The 20230-nt window shown below is 42.3% G+C and overlaps 1 protein-coding gene across 3 annotated transcripts in view; it reads left to right on the top strand.

Moving 5' to 3' along the window:
- The window catches only part of Grb10 (growth factor receptor bound protein 10), a 126700-nt gene that overhangs the window by 62715 nt on the left and 43755 nt on the right, over positions 1–20230 (top strand). Inside the window, exons 3-5 of one of the 3 annotated variants that reach the window (XM_038345906.1) lie at positions 15114–15354; positions 18958–19041; positions 20039–20225. In XM_038345906.1, coding sequence (XP_038201834.1) covers positions 15140–15354; positions 18958–19041; positions 20039–20225 — 486 coding nt within the window. In that variant the 5' untranslated portion in view covers positions 15114–15139. The remainder of the gene's footprint in view (positions 1–15113; positions 15355–18957; positions 19042–20038; positions 20226–20230) is intronic. The other 2 variants (XM_038345900.1, XM_038345892.1) reach the window with 2 other exon arrangements.

The following is a 20230-nucleotide window of genomic DNA, read 5'->3' as shown; positions in this document are numbered from 1 at the left end:
AGTTATACTTAAAAAGCATGTGCCAGGGACAGTGACACATGGCTAGAATCCATCACTAGATAGTTTAAGGCAAGAGGATAATAAGGTTAAAGGAAGCCTCAGCTATATAATTTGCTTCAAAACAAACCAGAACCAGTAAAAATATAATAGTATTCCTATTTATCAATAGGAAACAAGCGTAAAATATAGTATAGAAAGAAATCCCAAGTATAAGAGTAGTAAAAATTATAAGATACCCAGGATGAGTGAATTCAACAAGATTACTGGCTGCTGTATGAAACCACTAGAGTCTAATGCCATAGAGGAGAAGCGGAGAATTGTGCTGATGGATGAGACGATGTATAGCAGGGGAGATGATCACATCTTCCCAAGTTTATCTTTGCCTTAGTTGTGGACGCCATGAAATTCCCAGCAGGGTTTTGGGTTGTCGTGACAAAAGTTTCCTAACTTTAGCTAGAAGAGCAAGATGATAATGGCCAGGAGAAGCCTGAAGAATGAAGTTGATAGGTGGGTGTGTTACAGTCAGATAGCAAGGGGTTCTTAACAGGAAGGAAGTGATGTGGCTCATTCAGGGCAGGTAGAGGTAGAACTAGAGCAGACATCTAGAAATGAAACACGCAAAACTAAGTACAGCAGAGAAAAGTTGTGGCAGAAAGCAAATGCCTGCAACCACAACTAACTGTACTTGTGATTGGTTGAGAAGATGAAGCCCATGATGCATTTCTATCCTACAGTTAAGTTGAGGCCAATTAAGTAACTAAAAGTGTTGGGGGAGGAGTTATGCAATGTCTTAGTAAAGAATTGTAGCCTGAAAGCATGAAGGCTCACTTCTCATTTATTCTTGTTACTCAAATAACCCTAAAGGAAAATGGTAAGCTTGCATATAAATGCATTTCTGTATAAATAGACCAAATGTCATGAAACACTGAGTGGTACTTCAGCCCAGGGAGGTGGGCGTGCAATGCATGTTACATGCATAGCATTATTGTCTTCTGTTAAAAAAAAAAAGTATAATTCTTATAAATAAAAAGGACAATGTCAAATAGCAAAGGTAGTCATGAGCCTGGACAGGCAATTTGCAGAAACATCGAGCATGCTGTCTTCCTTCTGATTCTGGACACTCATTTCACATGAAAACCAAGGAAACCAACTGAGTGGAAATCAAGGAAGCCGATGCTCTGAGGGAGGTTTCGGGGAACACAAGGGCACAGTCCCTCTTTCAAGTGTGTCCAAGTGCAATGTTCATCTTCCCTCTTGGCACACACACAGCACTTGGGAGTCTGTGGTGAGCAGGCCTGGGGAGTGCAGCTCTCTGGCAGTGCAGTACAAAGGCCATTCCCTTCCTGGGAGAGAGTGGATCAGCCTGTCTCCAGGCAAGCATGGAGCCCACAGGAGCATGCAGGGGGCCTTCCTAGTGCTTTCCTCCAAACCACCATCTTCTCTTCCCGCCCCACACCCAGAACCAAAGTTCAACGTATGAGGCTATTTTTAAGAAGCCTTCTTGGAATATTTGGCTGAATAGAACCAAGATACTGTGCTGTTCCTTCTTGCTTCCTAATTTCTGACGGACTTTAGGATTGCATGTATGTGGTACCCAGAGTTGCCGGCCGATCCCTTACAAGGGGCCTAATGTATAGAGTAGAAGATTAGCTGTGCCTTTCCTTGACCTCCTACTTCTCTCTGGCAAAGAGGATTTGTCGTTCCTGTTTGATTATCTCATTCCTAACATAAGCTGCTTATTTTTATGTGGCAGTTGCTAAAAACACTCCGTGTATTTATTTCTTAGCAGCACCAACAGGAAGGGCCACACTTTCCTTTGAAAATGGCTCATTTTCTAATACTTAAAGCTACACTCAACTATTTCGAAGAACTACTTCTTCATTGTGGAAGAAAATATATAAAGTTTATTGTTCTAACCATCGTAAGTGTATGATTCGATTTTATTCACAGTGTTGTACACCATCATCATTATCTGTTTCCAAAACTTTAACACTCCACAGAAACTCTGAGCCAATTAAGCAATAAATCCTACCTCTTGTAACCTCTAGCCCACATGCTGTCTTTCTGAACTTCAAGGTTTGTCTATGTTAGCTTATATTATTGCCCCATATCTTATATTACTAAATAATATTCTGCTATGTTGACTTCCATTTGTCTCTGGATAGACATTTATTGATTTTCTTCCACCTTTGGTTCTTGTCACCATGTGAGTATCTAAATCTCTAGATTTCAAGCCTTGTGGGTTTATACTTAAGAATGAGTGGAATTGCCAGTGTTTTCCTTGCTTCCATCTAAAGACCTAAACTTGGAGTCAAACTATGAAAACTTAGAAGAACCATCTCTATCTAGTTCTTTCCCCCACAAACTCTCTAGTGTCTACAAGCCTTCTGCACTGTGGAAAGTGAAACAGCTCTTGCCATACCAGATAATGATATTTATACATCACAGTGACTATTCCATAGTATCAGATAGCATGAGGGAGTATAAACTGTTAGATTTGACAGGATTTTTTAGCTCTGTCTTCTACTTAAGTGTTTATGTGACTTCTGTATTCAAAAAAATAAATAGGTTCTAGAAATAGTGAGAACTTTCACTTCATATTTTAGTTCATCAAATCCATTTCACTAGTCTATGTGGTAGGGATTGTTACTAGGGCCATATTTATAGGGAAGAAAGGCCTGAGGTAGGAGCAATGTCCAGACCCCACCCTTTTGAGGGCCAGAGCTAGACTTGAACCCAGGCTGATAGATTCCACCCTCTGAGTCTTTTGCGCCTCTGTTCTTTATGGCCTTCACGTTGGAACTTTGTCCTTATCCACTATTTCCCTTCATTTGTGATTTTTGGGTTTTTTTGTGGCTCACACTGAGATTTTGACCATGGGCTTGGGAGCAGCGGAGAAGATGCCATTCCTACACTCACCTCTGCACAGTGAACACTGGGTTCCCATTAATTGTGCTTCTTCCCTCCTTCCCACTTTGAAGATCATTTATCTTCATAAGGAAGATGGGAACAAAAAGGCATTGAGGAGCTTGCATTCTCTGTCTTTGGCTAGTGTCAAGCAAGCAACCGACCTCTTCCTCCTGGTCCTTATTTGGAGCAGAACTGAAAAAGCCATTGTCATCCTTTGCCATTTTTCAAGTCTCAGCTATTCTGGGCCTTGCTTTGCTGATGCTCTGCCAGTTCACGCCACTCTTTTGTCTGGTCCCTTTGAGCAGATAATTGGGCTCCATTAATGTTTCATGTCTCCTTTAGCTGTCAGGATACTCAAGGTTCAGTAGAGGGCTTTATCCCAGCAACTCTTTCGGTCCCTCTGGCAGGTTTGCTTTTCATTCTGCTTGCTTGCTGAGTAGTTCTCCTGTGACTTCTATTCATCCATTCCTTCTTCCTTCATTATACAAGCGTCTATTGCTTACCAAGACCCTGTGAAACATGGGGAGGAGGGCGGATCCCAGGGGATGCAGCAGTGAGCCTCACACACTAACTTATCAATCCTGTAGTATGGATCATTTTGTCCAGTAAAGTCCCTTTCAAATTCAGCAGGAAACAATTTAAAAATAAATAATCTTTTCACTTAATTATGATCAGTGATGAAAGAAAATCTTCAGATTTCTTCTAGGTAGAAAATAAAAGCTCTCCAAAAATCCAATATTATTGTCCATCACATTATTCTCAGATTTTTTTCCTTTTTTATTGTTTTTTATTCAGCTATATATTTTTTCTCCGTTCCTCGTCCTTACTCCCCCTCCTCTTCTGCCCTCTCCCATGATCCCCATGCTTCCAATTTACTCAGGAGATCTTGTCTTTTTCTGCTTCTCATGTAGATTAAATCCATGTATATCTCTCTTAGGGTCCTCATCGTTGTCCAGGTTCTCTGGGATTGTGAATTGTAGGCTGGCTTTTCTTTATTCTCAGATCTTAATAAAAGTGAGATACAGAAGAAAAAAAAAGCCCAAAACTACAACTACAATTAACCAGTATTAATGCCCTCTCTCTGTATTCACATAAAGAGAATGGTATGGGGATGATTTTTTTCTGCCTATAAAAATTCTATCTGAAAGCCAGGAGGACTTAGATAGAGGTTTTCAGAAAAAAGCAAAAGCCCCCTGACATTCAGAAACAGTTGTGGGGGAGGCTATAAAGTCACTTTTGTTAGCATGGGACACATTTGCTCCACTGTGAACCCTTTCTCTAAGACACTGATGCACGCTGGCCTACACTGAATCTCACAGAGATGTTTGAGTGGAGTTAGAAATTGTTTGCAGTATCATCAATCAGTAGGCATCTACTGATTGCCTCATTTTCTACTTTACCACTTAGAATGTGCATGGCTGGTCACTAGTGCCTGCTTGACTGTAGATTCAATTTTGTTTTTTTAAACTTTGAAATGATTTGATATAATAGTTCTACAAGATGAAGTTAGCACACGGGTCCTTAACTCATCTTTTTGGTTTATTTTTAAATGTAGCCAAATATACTTTTTGTCAAATAACGAAAAGTCTGTTGCGTAGCTCATAAATTCTGTTAGGGTAGCTTACATAGTGAATGGGCACTCCCTTCATTCTGGCTACTAAGGAAGGACAACCAGAAGAGTTGACATTTATCAACCTGGTGGACTACCCTGTGGAGCTTTTCTAAAGAATGGAAGAGTGGAGATGTAGCTGACCACAGAGTTTGCCAGCTCTACCTGGGCTTGACTTCCCAGAAGACTACAACTTGATTAGTGGAAATTGATTGTCCGTCTACTCAACTACCATTTAGAACTTACTGTGTGCAGACTTGATGTTGGGTGATGAGGCAAAAGTGAAAGAACTTACTTCCAGCCTTCTAGAAACTCAAGTTTAGTGACAAAGGGAGGTAGAGAAATAAAAAATTAAAATTCCAAGTTGGATGATAAAGGAACTAATGAAAGTAATTAACATATAAAGAGGTAATATGTCCAACTTTTGACTTAGAAATGCCATAACCAAAACTGCTTACAGCTTTATTTTGGCTTATGGTTTCAGGAGAGAGTCCATAACAGTAGGGGAGGCATGGCAGCAGACAGCCAGAGCAAGAAGCAGAGAAGGTCACATTTCCAGAAAAACATAGGAAGTAGAAAGATCGTGTTTCATCCGTACACAGGAAGTAGAAAGATCGTGTTTCATCCGTACACAGGAAGTAGAAAGATCGTGTTTCATCCGTACACAGGAAGCAGAGAGCAAGCTGAAAGTGGAGTGAGGCTCTAAAGCTCAAAGCCCACACCTGGTGATTAAATCCCCCCAGCAAGGCTACAGCCCTAAAGGCTATTAAACACCCCCTCAACATTCTTACCACCTGGAGATCAAATGTTCAAATATTTTAGCCCGTGAGGGAACGTTTCTCATTCATACAATCATAGAGTATTTATCAGTCTCCATTGGGGTAACTGCATGGCTCAGCCCAGTTTTCTCTACTTGGAAAAAAAGTTAGAAAAAATGAATAGTTGACTGGTTTGGTAGGAGTATTAGAAACGGTTAGGAAAATAGCCTGGCCTGCGAGATGTGCCACATAGGTCATGGCCCCTTGTAGGTAATGAGCAAGTGATAACTCAATAGTGTCCTCATCATTACTAGCTGCAACCCTTTAGGTAAGTGCAGAAAGAGAGTAACACGTTGTTCTCTGTGTGTCGTGTCTATGAGGTCTCTGTGGAACTTGCTCCATCCATCAAGATACAGGTCTGTCATACTCTGACTCTGAGGGAGATGGCTACTTAGTCTTGTGTATCTATTTCTCATAACATAAACGAACTCTTTGTGAAAATCACAACCATTCGATAGTAACTGTCCTAATCCTTTCAGAATATTATAAGCCAGTTCCTCAGCTTGAGTGGCATATAAACAACAGGAATCTTATTGCCCTCACCTGAAGACTGGAAGTTCATGATGGAGGCCTCTGCAGGTGCAGTGTCTTCCTTTTTGCTGCCTTCTGGCTATTTGCTGTCAGTAGGTAGAGCCAATGATACTAATCCCTTTCCCAGTTCATAGCCCTCCTGATCTAATCACTTACCAGAGGTCCCATCCACCACCAACAGCATCTGGAGTTTCAAGACATGCAAATATTCAGACCTTCGCAGGAACTCATTTCTACTATTCCCTGAGCTCACCCCTAGAGACTGGGATTCATTCCTCCAGGTGCACTCCAAGAGCATATATTTATCTACAGAACCCCACGTATTCCTGCATTGTGGGCACATGAGGAGGTGGCGCTAGATGTTCTTCTCTGTCCAGCCCTGGTCTGAGTGTGCTGTCCTGGTGAAGTTGCAGCCTGGTCTCTGTCCCAGAAGCCAGCTTCTGTCTCCTGGGCTTTTTGGTTCAGGGTTCTCCTGGGATGACTTTCCACCTCTGATGCCTTAGGGCTGAGGCTCTTCCGAGCGCCGAGTGCCCTTTCTACGACTGCCTTGTCTGTAAACAGAGGTGGCGTCAACTGCTCTCTCTTCAGCACTGAGCAGACCCATGCTGGGAGGAGCGCTGGCCTCTGGAGTGTGTTTATAGACCAGGAACTTCACTCTGCCAAGAATCCCTTCATCTGAGGACACAAGCCTGCCGTACCTTCCCACTTCCCCCTAAGTGGGAGCCAAGAACCATCCCTTCTTGAGCTGACCCCTCTCAGTTGGGAGCCCATGCTCACATTCCTACAGGACACACTACTCCCTGCTCCCCTGTTCAGTGCCACTTAAACTGGAATAGGTTTTAACTTCATAGAAGGAATTACTTTTCCAGAAGTTGTAAAAGAAAGTTTCATATCCTTCCCAGCTACTTTATATTTAGCATTGTGACACTTTTCCAAAGTTTGTTGCATAAGTCTTCATTGTATTTGGTGGCAGGGATATTTTTTACTGACATAAGTATTACACATGTTTATGGGCACCATACAATGTTTTAATACATATATCCATTTTATAATGTTTAAGTCAGGGTAAACATATCCTTCTCAAAAGATTACCCTTTGCAGTAAACATTTAAAAATATGGAATGCTTTATGAACAGTGGTGACAGGGAGCTTATCTGTTTATCACCGCCTGTATTCTAGTGCCTTAAATGATGTCGGGTAGTTTGTACCCAAATATAGAACAAGGCGGTGTTGGATAGGTGAATAGATTTTGAATTTATAGAGTTAAGTTCATGAATGTACAGTGTTCCTGTTTAATATAATGATAAAGATTCCCTAGTGTCTCATTTGGTTTTAAAACATTGACTCTTTGAGAGCTCAATACCCATGGGTGACAGACTTTTGGACCATCACCTTGATTTTCCTTTTTCGTGTCCAGTGTTTTTAGACTAATATTTTTAGGGTTGATGGAAAATGGGAACCTTCTAAAGTGACAAGTTATTTATATAGTTTCTTGTACTCAGGCTTCTGCCTGATTTATGATGTAATAGAAAAAAGTTGAAATTGAAATTAGAAGGTTGAAAAGAAGCAGATCAAATTGCTAAGAAAGATTGAGAGAGATACAATTTATCTTTTCTCCTTTCTGAGTGTTATTTTGTAGACTGTACACACATACAAGGTATCTTCTGAAAGTAAAAATGGAAATTGCATGGGTGAATCTGTGATTTTAGAATGTAATTTGCAGCTCCGGTCTTTGATTCTCATTTGGCAGGCCAAAACATTTTAGTAGTGGAAAATTCCTTTTCTGTGTTGCATGAGTCTTTGGTGCAGAATCCAAGTCATCTTAAAGAACTGGGAAGAGACTTAGTAATGCCCAGGTGCTTCCTTGTACATTGTGGGAGGATACTATAAAATCTGAGGAAGGATACTACACACATTGCTATGGGATGGTCATTGAACACTGGGTGCCAGTTCTTTAGTTTTAATGAATGGAATCATTGAGTAAAATAAGTAGCTTTCCTTATTTTTTTTTAAATGGAATTATTGTACAGTTCCCTGAAACACAGTTTTAAAAATAAGTCTCACTGGAATCAAAGTATAAAGCAATTAATCATTTTCTTACTAGTTTTTGTAGTTGTTTTTAGAGGGTGGAGATGGTGTGTAGTTGCCCAGCCACCAAGTGATCTGCCTTCAACTTTGTGAGTTGCCCTAGACTTTAGCTAGGGCACTAGCTGCCCCCAGGGTATTGTGGACCCGGACTGTCTATAAGAGTAGACACACTTTCTGTTTATCTTAGTACTGTTTATTAAGGCTCCATTGTCAGTAGAGCTTTGCACACATTATTGTAATGTAACGTTGAGCAACCGCTTCCTGCCACTCTCCTGAGTAATGAACAAACATTAAATTTGTACTGAAGATTCATTCTCTTAGGAGAAGACCCCAGGCTTACTGCAACTCACTTAAGAAACAGACAGCATTTCCCAGTGCTCTTGGTACAACCTGGGGAAGTTCCCACAAAGCCGGTCTCAGACACTCTAGCCCATCCTTCCTATTTACTGAGACTCATTTGACTCAGAGTTTTCCTGTTCTTGTCTTACCTTCTGACTCAGGTTCTTTCTTCTTTACCTTAAATTGAATAATGTTCTCAAGGATTCTCCATGACATTTCTCCCAAACCAAGCCTGTGTCTTCTTAAGCCATTCTAAGTCTGGCTTGCATGATGCCACCAAGAGTGACATTTGTGACTGTCTTGCCTTCGTCTGGTCATGGGATGAGGCATGTTTCAATAGGCAGTGCTGGACAGATTGAGAAGAAAACGGTGGTGAAAGTGGCTCTCAATTGGAAATGAAGTGATTTTAGGGGTGTGCTCCCCACAAGAATCAGGTGTGATCAAAAAGCCCAGAACAGATGAGCTCTGGGGTATGAATGAACTAAGAGATCAAGGTAACATCAGGCTGTCTATGATGTCTGAGCATGGATCATGGCTCTATTCTGGCAGAGTGTTACCCTAGCAAAGTAGTACTACATAGGCTTTAATTGACCATGTTTGAGGGTATCTACAAGTCTAACGTTTAAATTGCTTTTTTAAAAAAAATTGTTTTCTAAAAATCTAGGAACACTTAGAGCTGTGTGTGAGTTTGCATGCCTGTATTCCCAGTACATGGGAGACTGAGATAGATAGCCAGACAATGTCTCAGAAAGGAAGGGAGGGAGGGAGGGAGGGAGGGAGGGAGGGAGGGAGGGAGGGAGGGAGCAGCCATTACTCAGGTCCAGCCACAGAACTCCATCAGTTGCCACTCTGAACCCACAAATACCAGCTCTTACTTTCTGCCCCAAGATCACGGCGACCTCACTGGCCCCTCTCTGTGGATGTAGCTACTTTAGGTACCTCATGGAGTGGGGTTGGATCATTAACTATTTTTTGTGTATGTGACTGCTGTTTTCACCGTATCACCTTTTCCTTTGGGGATGAATAGTACTCTGTGCAGTGGTCCCATGGTTCCTCCATCCATCTACCGAGGAGTATCTGAGTTGCTCCTAGGAGTGTTGAGTTGCAGTGCTCTCTGCAGATCCTCCCTTCACTTTTTTCTTTGTGTGTAGTTCCTCCCATTTGTGTAGATGGTCTTCCCGATCCCAAAGAAACTAAGCCACACGTGCTTGAGTTCCATGTGCAAAATCATGTTGGGTTCGCCTAAAAGATAGGAACATTTCCCCATGTAGATTACTGCTAGCTTGTTTATGAACATTTAATTCTATGTAAATAATATAAGCTATACTGTGTTGTTTTAGAGGGATGACAAAAAATCATCTGTACATATTCAATGTAGATTCATAGATTTTGTTATCTCAAATAATTTTGCTCTGATTTTTTTAATCCATGGATATACGAAACCTTAGAAAAGGCTAACAGTACCTTCATTTATTTTCTAAAAAGTGAAACATAGGAAGGCCAAAGTGAATTTTAACATCTTTCATCTAGTTACTGAAGATTCTTAACAATAAAATATTAGTGAGCTCCAGCTTTCCATTCTAACATTTGTGCCATATTTAATTGATTGGCTTCCACCCTTTCAGATTGGAGAATGAACTGTGATAGTTGCTTAATACCAAAAACTATTTTTAACAATGAAGTCTTGTTCCTTAGGTCATTGTTTTCAGATTCAAATGTGTTTTGAAGGAGTGTCGATATTCATTTCTGTCTTCAAAATTTTTAAGCAATTGCTGTAAAGTAAGAAATCAGAAAACTCAAAGTAGCAAATATACTGATTTTTTTTTTACTGAATTGGGAAAAAAAAACTGAGAAATGGGGTGCTTAGAAGAGAACATGATCCTTTAGTTGGGATGACATAGAGTAGTATGTTCAGTTAACCGAGTGTTGCTGATCACACAATCAAAAAGAACAAATACACGCAGCCTCTGACCATGCCTGAGGAGGCTTAGATGACTTTTCCAATAAAGATCTTAAGCCTAGGAAACTGGCAGCAATGACATGGTCCGAAGTGAAGAGTCAGAAACTTTTCAGATAGAATACTGTTATTTTTTCTTCACAGAGACTCAGTCACTGTCATTCAGACAAACAAGCTTGCCTACAGCTCATCATTTCCTAACAAATGTACCTTCCCTGTAAAATCAAAAGAGCAAACAAGGCAGGCACTGAGTGCTGGAGAGGGTGTGTGAAGAAGGGACCACCATAATAGATACTTCGTAGATGCATAGTGCAGATCAGACGCCTTTAAGGAGACAAAATAATTTAGTGAAGGAAACCCAGAACCACCGTTAATCTCCAGTTCGCGTAAAAAAGACACTAGATGGTGCTGTGAACCAAGAAGTGTGTTCTTCGTTAAGGTGCTGAGGTGTGCCCGGGAGTGAAACTCTGCTCGGCTCACACCTCTCCCCTCTTTTTGTCATTCCCGGATCAGCACCCCTCACCTGACTAGGGAGAGACTTTTGCCAGTTATGGCTTATGAACCAAATGAGAATTTATTTGCCTGAATTTATATGTATTTCCAAATAGAACTAGCCTTGAGTTTGCTAATGACAGTGAAGCAAGAAGAGATGTGAACCTAAGATCAGATGACCTCAAATATGTGGGGCAAAGTCCATGCCCAGTTGAGACCGGGCTCTTGAGCGAAGGGATACAGCTACCACTAAGGGTTTGATTGGCAGCCATGTTTGTTCAGGAAATACATTCTTACAAATTGATCTGAGGTGAAATTGTATATATAAAGACATTTCTTTTCTTCCCTCCTGTTCCCTCTGAAGGGGTGCCCTTATGGACAATGGTATTTTCTCAGGTTGGCATTGAATAGACAATCTGAATGTTCATTTCCAGAAACATCAGTGTGCCTCATTCTCCCACTTCTGTTCACTGGCAGAAAGCTTTTCACAAATGGTTTATTGGAGAGCCACTGAGGTCACAGGATGCCAAAACAGTTTAGCACACAAGGTCCTCACTGAGAAAAATACAAACTTATATAATATTAGCAAGAACTGAATGTGAGACAGGTCAGTGGGGAAAGAAAAAGTACTAACATGATTTCAGTATATCTTACTCTATGAGCAATCGACTAAAAAAAAGTTTAGAAGATTTAATTTTTAGTCTACATTAGAATTCAGGGAAATTTAAATAAAATCCTTTCACAGTAATTTTTTTTAAAAAAAAAATCTAAACATTTAAGTTAGTAATTGTTCTCATTTGAACAATGGCTGTAGAGTAAGCCAGTTTTGAACATTGAAGTTTTATTTTCATTCTGAAGACTATGGAAGGTTTGAAAAATCTGAGTATTATAGCTGTATTTGATTGTTGAAGATTGTAACCTGGTAACTGGGTGTTATCAGATTAGCCTGGTATTCTTTCAAAGACCACCCAATAAAGTGTATTCAGTTAAAGAAGTAGCCACTTCAGAGGAGAAGATAGTAATCTAGACATTATTGTCTCTCCTATTATCTTCCTGCCTTATATAAATAATATTTGTATAATGTCAGAATTGCTTTGACTTTGGCTTTACTGCAGAGAACCAACCCAGGAATTTACCTGTTGATCAAAAAATAAAAGAAATAAAAAAGACAGGAGACACCAGGGACTGCCACCAGGGGTCGGCACAGCCAAAGACTTGCAGCAAGCTCGGAAAAATAGCTACAAATGAAAATCTGCCAGCGTGAACCAAGCCATTTCGTTTTCTCAGAAGCTGGGAGCCCTGTTAGAGCAGGAACCGTGCTGCTGTTGGGTTTCAGTAGGACCAGAGCAGTAGAAATGGGGCTCAGAGTCTTATAAGCTCTCTTCTGTCTAAACACTTAGGAAGTAGTTCTGTGTGTAGCAACATTCAGTTCACACGGGATTCCCGTCAGTGAAATTGGGCTGGCCTTCCCCCCCACCTCCCCTCTGCCACCACCACTACTATTAGTATAGTAAACTTTGTTTCACCCAGTGTTGATTCTTAATGGCCCATCAAGGTAGGAATACTCAGCTGTGGGTGGAAGCATGAATACTTAATTGTTCTGAGAGCTTAGACTAAAGCACAATTAGTATATCAACTACACCTGAGAATGTGTCAGGAAGCACGTATTCTAGAGCTGTCCTGGAATCTCAGACTTGTGAACCCAGTGCTAACATCTCTTCCCACTGAAGTCTTCCCCTTAGCGTCCTCAGGTTCCCTCCTTTGGTGTCTTGGCCAAATGCTACTCTAATGGAATTCAGGCGAGGACTTTAAGAGGCATGTCCTTTCAGAGTACAAAGGGACCTGCAGGTAAAACCCCTAACTGCCCCACTAAAGTCTTGAATTTTTGTTAGCCAGTCAACTCCTAGCTGAGCAAGTGCTGTCTTATGGCCCTCAGCAATCCCCTTTGTGATATCTTAGTTTTACAGGCATTATTACCAGTTCAGCCCTTCTGTCCATTTACTATCTGGCAATAGGGTTTATAACTGACCATCCAAAACCTGTACGATATCAACATCCTCTTCCTCCTCCTTTCCGTCTCCCTTTATATAGTTCCTAGATTGCACGGACAATCTGAGTCCTTGTGTCTACCTCAATACTTCTTTCTTGGGTCCACAGCCAAGTTCCCTCCTTGACAGCATCTCTTGCACATTGCCTCTGTTCTTATTCCTGTAGTGACTACACAAAGTCAGACTTGAACAAGGGCTCATCACCACTATTTTCAGAAGCCTGCTGTCTTGTATCTCCTATTGACCTTGGAACATAAACTGCCTATGTGTTGTTTCCACTATGCAGTTCCCATCAGGGTCTCTCCTGCAGCTACAAGCCAGGGGGGGATTCAGAGTTCTTCCGCTTCTGCCCAGATATTCCCATAATTGTGCCCTGTCTCCTCACCCCCCCCCCCAAAAGGTACTAATTCTTACAATGCAGTTTCTTCCCATTCCCTATATCATGTCAGATATCCTCTGGTGGCCTTTACTATCTTTTGTGGTCACATCCTTTGTCTTGAGAAACAAGAGGCACCCAAGAAAGGCCACCTAAGACATTATAGTGCTGAGGAACAAAATCCTGGTGCACATATCTTCCAGATAAGCACTCTACCAAAGAACTACTTGCCCAGCCTGCCACATGAGTGTGGGAAGTAGAGGGGATAGAGAGGACCTGGTATTCTAGAAAGATCTTTGAGTCCATTTATTGCTCCTAGTCCTAGTCAAACATCTAAATTTATTTTCAAATCCAAGATGCTCTCTGCTACTTATGTGATTCAGAAAAAAAAGCAAGTGACTTTGTTTCTCAAACCCGCTTTCTCAGTTGGTAGACCAGTTGCCTGCTCTGTAATTGTTTTTATGATTAAAAGAAAATAAATGAAATTGAGCTACTTATTCCATATAAGACTCTATTATAAAACAAATTATACCTAATTTCATCCTCACAGTCCCCTAGGGGATGGATATATAGCAGACTTCCTGGTATTCTGACTCTTACCGTCTTTTCGCCCCTTCTTCCTCCATGTTCCCTTAAGTACAAGTAATGTTGTAGATGTATTCATAAGGACTGTGTGCCCCGTGATCAGTTGTTCTCTATATTTTAACTAGATAGGCTTTCTGTAATAGTCTCCATCTGTTACAAAGAGGTGAGAGCTACAGTTATCTATGGATATAAGGATGAGTAGGATGCAATTAGAAAGTATGCTGATTTGGTAAAGTGATAATAAAATATTTTCCTCTAAGATCCATGACGTCACTAGTCCTGAGAAATTGGGTACATTTCTAGTACTAGGCATGATTTCATCCTGTTGAGCAGGCCTTAAGTAAAGTTAGAGAAACTGTTGGTTGCCACCAAGATATGGGTACCACTATTGCACTGTTATATCTTGTCATACTGTGTTGTCTGTGGTTTTCTGTCCTGCCCGGTTCCAATAATCTATAAATCACAAAGAAATCACACAGAGGTCTACATTAGTTATAAACTGATTGGCCCATTAGCTCAGGCTTCTTATTAACTCTTATAACTTATATTAACCCTTTATTCTTGTCTATGCTAGCCATATGGCTCAGTATCTTTTTCAATGAGGCAGTCACATCTTGCTTCTTCCGTGGATGGGTCACAACTTCTGAGGAATGGGCTTCCTCCTTCCCAGAATTCTCCTGTTCTCATTGACCCGCCTCTACTTCCTATCTGGTTGTCCCGCCTCTACTTCCTGCCTGTCTACTGGCCAATCAGTGTTTATTTAAAATATAATTGACAGAATACAGACCACTCTCCCACACCAATGCTGGACATTGTTGTTACATTAATGGGTGCTACTGCTGGTTAGGACTGTTGATCACTGCCTTCTTTGATAGCTTTTCTGACACTTTTTGGTATGATGAAAGTTAATCCTCAGGGAGCAGACCTTCAAGTGAGATCCAGCTTGGATACTCCAGGTCTTGTGTTTATATTGAATGGTCTCTTTAGCAATAGGAACTTACCTTCGACCTCTAAAGTGCCACTATGAACAACTGCAATAGCCTATATTGTTTTGAGGGTGTCTTGAACTCCCCTGACCAACAACTCAAAGCAGGTTTCTCCTGCCTGGTGCTAGGGTTTTTGTTAAATATTCTCTAGCTTTTGCAAGGAGCATTGTCAGTCCAAGTGAGATAAGTTCATTTTAAACTGTATCTGTATATACATGGATTTATATTTATTGTATTAATAAGTAATAGTATGATTTCATAGTAGTTTTTAAATATTATTTGGTTAGAGGGCCTGGTCAGCCAAAGGTGAGCATCCTGGTAGAACTCTATACCTTCATTGACATTTCTTTCTTCTCTTTTTTTTCCTTATACAGAGCATGGTTTTGGGCTTCAACTGCTAATGAACGATATTAACTCGTCCTTGGAAAGCCTTAATTCAGCTTGCAACATGCAGTCCGACACTGACACTGTGCCCCTTCTTCAGAATGGCCAGCATGCCAGCAACCAACCAGCAGCCTCTGGCTCCCGGAGCCTGCAGCCGCAGGCGTCCCCGAGGCAGAAAGTGCAGCGTTCCCAACCTGTGCACATTCTTCCTATCAGGTGGGCCCAGAGAAGGTACTGTCTGCACAGATACTACTCTCTGAGCTCCAAACGGTGATGGGAAATGGTTTTAAAATCAAGTTAAATGGGTTTCTCCCAGTAGGAAATACAGTTGTCTCCCGATAATTTGAGGAAACTGAGCCATAACCCTTAAGCCAAAGCATGGTCCTGAGCCCTCTCTTTATGTGTGGTTTTCCTACACATACAGACCAATGGTGAATCTGGCTTATAAATTCGACACAGTAAGATATACAGCAATAAGTAATGGTAAAACCTAACAATTATAACAGTAATGGAAGAAGTCATATGAGTTGGTCCTACCTTTGTGGTAGTGAGATGACACAATGTGATAAGATAGAAGGAAGCAAGTAGAACAGGTGTTGTGATATGACAAGCTACTTTTGACAGCCTGTGGGTATATCATCAAAAATTTCAAATCGTGCCTATGCCAGCTGGCCTCAAAGAACTTAAAAGTACAGCTCTCAGTGGCCCTGGGTATGCTCTGCAACACTGCAGACACCATGACCAAGTTCCTGTTCTTCAGTCTGTAGACCAGCTGCAGTGTCCTCCAGGGCCTAGTCAAAAATGGACAATTTCAAACCTCAGTCCATGGTTCTGTTCTGGCCTTATCCCTGGGGGATCTAACAGGAAAGCATATCTGTGCTGGCAAGAAGAGAGCACTGTGGGACCTTGAGGGAACTAACTTCCTGGGAGGTGGCAGGTCTCCGAGCTGAGTTCAAGCTAATGAGAAAGTGGAAAAGGTTTCTGTACCTCTCCCAGCAACTAGACAGAGGAAGGTTTAGAACATACAAGAGAGGATACATTTTTGGTTTAGGCAGTGCAGTTCTGACTTTGAGCACAGTGGGGCAGGAGGAAGAGGTCAACATGGCGGCAGAGAATGCACTGGCATGAAAGCTGTCAGAAGAGCCCGCAGGCCTGTAGGTGATGGGGTCCCAGTATGAAGAAGGATGCAGTTAGTTGCGGGTACTGCTGAGCAAGAAATGGTCCTGTTCAGTAAGTATGTGGCTTTTGTATGGACCAAGAGAACAGGGAAGAGTGGTGGAGCAGCTGGCTTTGTATAAACCAAAAACCAGGAGGGTAATTAGAGTGTTCAGAGAGTTCTGTAGCCACCTCTGGTTTATGAAACCCTAAGGTTGAGGAAGATAGCTCCTGAGGTTCACTGCCTTTGCCTGACCCAGTCTCAGGACTCCATGAGTTTCAGGCGTGCATGACCAAGCAGGGATGATGAGCTCTTAGTACAAGCCTCTCCTGCCTCTCTGGGAATTCACAGATGTGTGTGCAATGGACTGTGCTGGGATTACTGCCCAGCCTTTGTCCAGATGGAGTTCGAGTGGCTGTACTTTCTCAGCACTGCCTATTCTGGAATGTTCTACTCCCCCTTGCTTCCAGAAAATTCTAAAAGGGTTTACTGGTCTGACAGTTTAAGTTTTCGTCAGCCTCAGTAACCATCTCCTCCTAAGTGGGTCCTCTGCCCTAGGATTTGATGAGCAGCGCTGGGCTCCTAATCAGCTGCCTCTCGGGATTTCTGCATTTTGTTATATTCATGGGTGAACTGACTCTCTCACCCACTTCTGTTTCTGTTGAGTCTGGAAGGGAAACTCATTTCTTTGTGAGTTTTTCCTAGATTCAAGGGTCTACTGGCAGCCTATCCAAAGCTGCCATGAGGGTGCCCCAGCATGAAGGAGCCTTCTTACAACCCAGAGGAGAAAGGGCCCAAGGGTGGGTCAGGAGGAGGGTAATGCCAGAGAACCTGGCTTCTGATGAGAATTCATTTGTTGCCTGCAACATTTCAGCTTCAGGTTCTAGCTGAACTTGCCATTTCTGTGATGTCAGAGGTGCCTCTGAGCAGTAAGACAGCAGCAGTAACTATTGCAAAGTGACAGGCACCTCCTCGCCTGCTGCTTGCTCTTCTCTTGGAGGCATAAGAGACCTTTTCTCTTGCCGTCAAGTGAGACTTGTTTTAAATGGTGAGAACAGGAGTGGCCATGCTCCGTAAAGTGACACATCTGTTGAGCAGTGAGCACTGGGCTCCATAAAGTTTCTCTCTTATCAACCGGCGTCATTCTCACCCAAATCCTCTGAGTTTGTCCTTTTGGGTCATTCTCAAATCTCAGGTAGAAAAGTCCAGGCTCACAGCAGAGAAAGGCAGGGAAGGGAGGGTTTGCTCTCCAGCCTACATAATAAAGCCCTCCCTCGAGCAGTGGTTCTCAGCCTTCCTGACACTGCGATCCTTTAATACAGTTCCTCATGTTGTGGTGACCCCAGCCATAAAATTATTCTGTTGCTACTTCATAACTGTAATTTTGCTACTTTTATGAATCATAATGTAAATATCTGATATGCAGGATGTCTGACATGACCCGCAGGTTGAAAACCGCTACCCTAGAGTGTCATGATGGGTGTCACTATGGATGGGTTCTCAGTGGTTGCCACAGGCTAATTGATGGAGCAGGAGGAAGGCTCAGGCGAGGGTGTGAGACTTCTCAGGTGCATGATCCAGGCAAGGTTTTAGAAGCAAGGCCACCTCCACCTCCCAGGTCCTGGCAGTTTTAGAAGCAAGGCCACCCCCACCTCCCAGGTCCTGGCAGTTTTGTAGCCATCTTGTCATCCCTGAATCTCAGTTGCTCTCCTCAGACATTTTTGTTTGTAGCCTCAAGGACATACTCTTTAATGTGGCCCTCTGTAACAGATTTTGCTTTCATCTTTGCCCCTTAATTTTGCTTCTGGGCAGTATCTGTGAAATATAGCATTTTAGAAAATTAATGAAGTTAAAATTATAATTATAAATTTTCAAAACGCCCTAATAAAGAAGGAGGCTTTTGTGAGCTGCTGGGCCATCAGAAACAACCCTGTCTGGTTCTGTAGATCAAAGATGCTGGGGCTGCGGCTGTTACAGGGAGAGAGGATTTGTTAACAGTAAAAATAAGCTTTCCGCCACGTCATCAAGCTGGTATAGGAATGACTTTCCCATGTTTCACAACACAGATGTCCTTCCTGCCTCAGGAGATTTGATCTCTTAAAAGTCAGCGCATCATTTCCCAGTCCATACAAAATGGCTAGACAGATCTTCCTTTGAAGTTAGAGATTGGTTGGTAAGGCCAATGGTCACATAGTAAATTTTCAAGTAGCAGTTCTCCCCAAAAGGCTCATGGACCAATGTTCTTATCAGATTATAAAAATATTCAAAAAATTATTTGAAGATAATATACAAAAGGTGTGCTTAAATAAGAGGAGGACCAGGCCTGCCTAGCACACCATGAATGGACCAGATTCTGCCCCTCCCGGGAAAAAAAAGGCTCTACATACTGATCATGTCCCCTCCCTTGTGGGTGGGTGGGAGAGTGGGTGGGTGGGAGGATGGGTGGGTGGGAGGATGAGTGGGTGGATAGATAGATGGATATGTGAGTGAGTGGGTGGGTGGAATGAAGTGTTTCTCTAAGAAACCCTAGGAAATGTGGTTAGAAAGTCACTAGCAGGACTCTACAAAGAAAGGCACTGGGCATTTTGCATCGTTTTAGCTTTGACTTTGAACTTCGTTTCTGTGCTATTTTCATGATTACACCCAATTCATCCTCCACTTCCTTATGGTGTCTCAAGTGAGCTTTGGATTTTTCAAAGGAGGAAAGGAAGGAGAGGTGACCCTGGAGAAGTGCCAAGGAGTACAGAGGAAATGTTGAATCGGTAAGGACACTCCGAGAGGATAGCTCCGTGAAACGTTGATTTCCAGTTTAGTACTAACCACCTTTCTGCACAGCTTGATCATTTCCACAGCTCAGATGAGGAAACGTGAAGCCTCCTCTAGGATTAGATATGTGTTTATTTCAAAGACTTTGCCAAGTCCTGTTCTCATGAGGCTGCCTTACTCACAAAACCTTTTTACATATGGGGTACATGTTGAACAAATGACCAACAGAGCATCATGTACCGAGCAGCAAAATATAGGTAGTGTAGTAGACACTTTTAAAGTGTCGCTGGCGGCGGTGGCGCACGCCTTTAATTCCAGCACTCAGGAGGCAGAAACAGGCAGATCTCTGTGAGTTCGAGGCCAGCCTGGTCTACAAAGCGAGTTCCAGGACAGCCAAGGCTACATGAGAAACCCTGTCTTGAAAAAAACATTAAATGAATAAATAAAGTATCTGAACACTCAGAATCGATGGCCATTCTCTGCAATATTCTCATCTTACAGAACAGAAACTGTACTCACTAACTAGCAGCTCCCTCTCTCTCCTCTGCAGCTTCCCCTCTCTCCTCTGCCCCTGGAAACTACCATTCTGTTTTCTGAATTCTACTAACTTGAATGCCCTCCACAAGTGGAATCTTCCAGTATATGTCCTTCTGTTCCTGTATTATTTCTCAGCATAATTTTTTTAAGGGCTCCACTCAATTTATAGTGTATGTCAGAATATCTTGCCTTTATTTTTTGGATAATTCTCTTTTTAAGGCTACATATTTCATCAGAAGGATGCACCAGATTTTGCTATCCTATTCATTCATGGCTGGACAGGTGGGTTACTTCCCAGTTTTGTCCATTGTGAATAATGCTGTCATGAACACGAGTATGCGAGCGAGCATCTACAGAAATCTACATTCCTTTCTCTGGGGCATAGATGCAGCAGCAGCTGTGCTAAGATGCACTGGGGTGGCACATGTTAACCCGTGTTTGCCTCCTTCCTTGCAGGCGTCTTCAGGAGGAAGACCAACAATTCAGAACTTCATCTCTTCCAGCTATCCCTAACCCATTCCCGGAGCTCTGTGGGGGGCCTGGGAGCCCTTCCACTGCTGCTGCTGCTGCTGCTACTGCTGCTGCTGCTGCTGCTGCTCCGAGCTCCTTACCTCCTCCTCCAAGCCAGCCCCCTACCAAGCAGGTGAG

The sequence above is a fragment of the Arvicola amphibius genome, chromosome 1, assembly GCF_903992535.2.
Source record: "Arvicola amphibius chromosome 1, mArvAmp1.2, whole genome shotgun sequence".
NCBI lineage: Eukaryota > Metazoa > Chordata > Mammalia > Rodentia > Cricetidae > Arvicola > Arvicola amphibius.
This window is presented reverse-complemented; position numbering and strand designations above follow the sequence as displayed.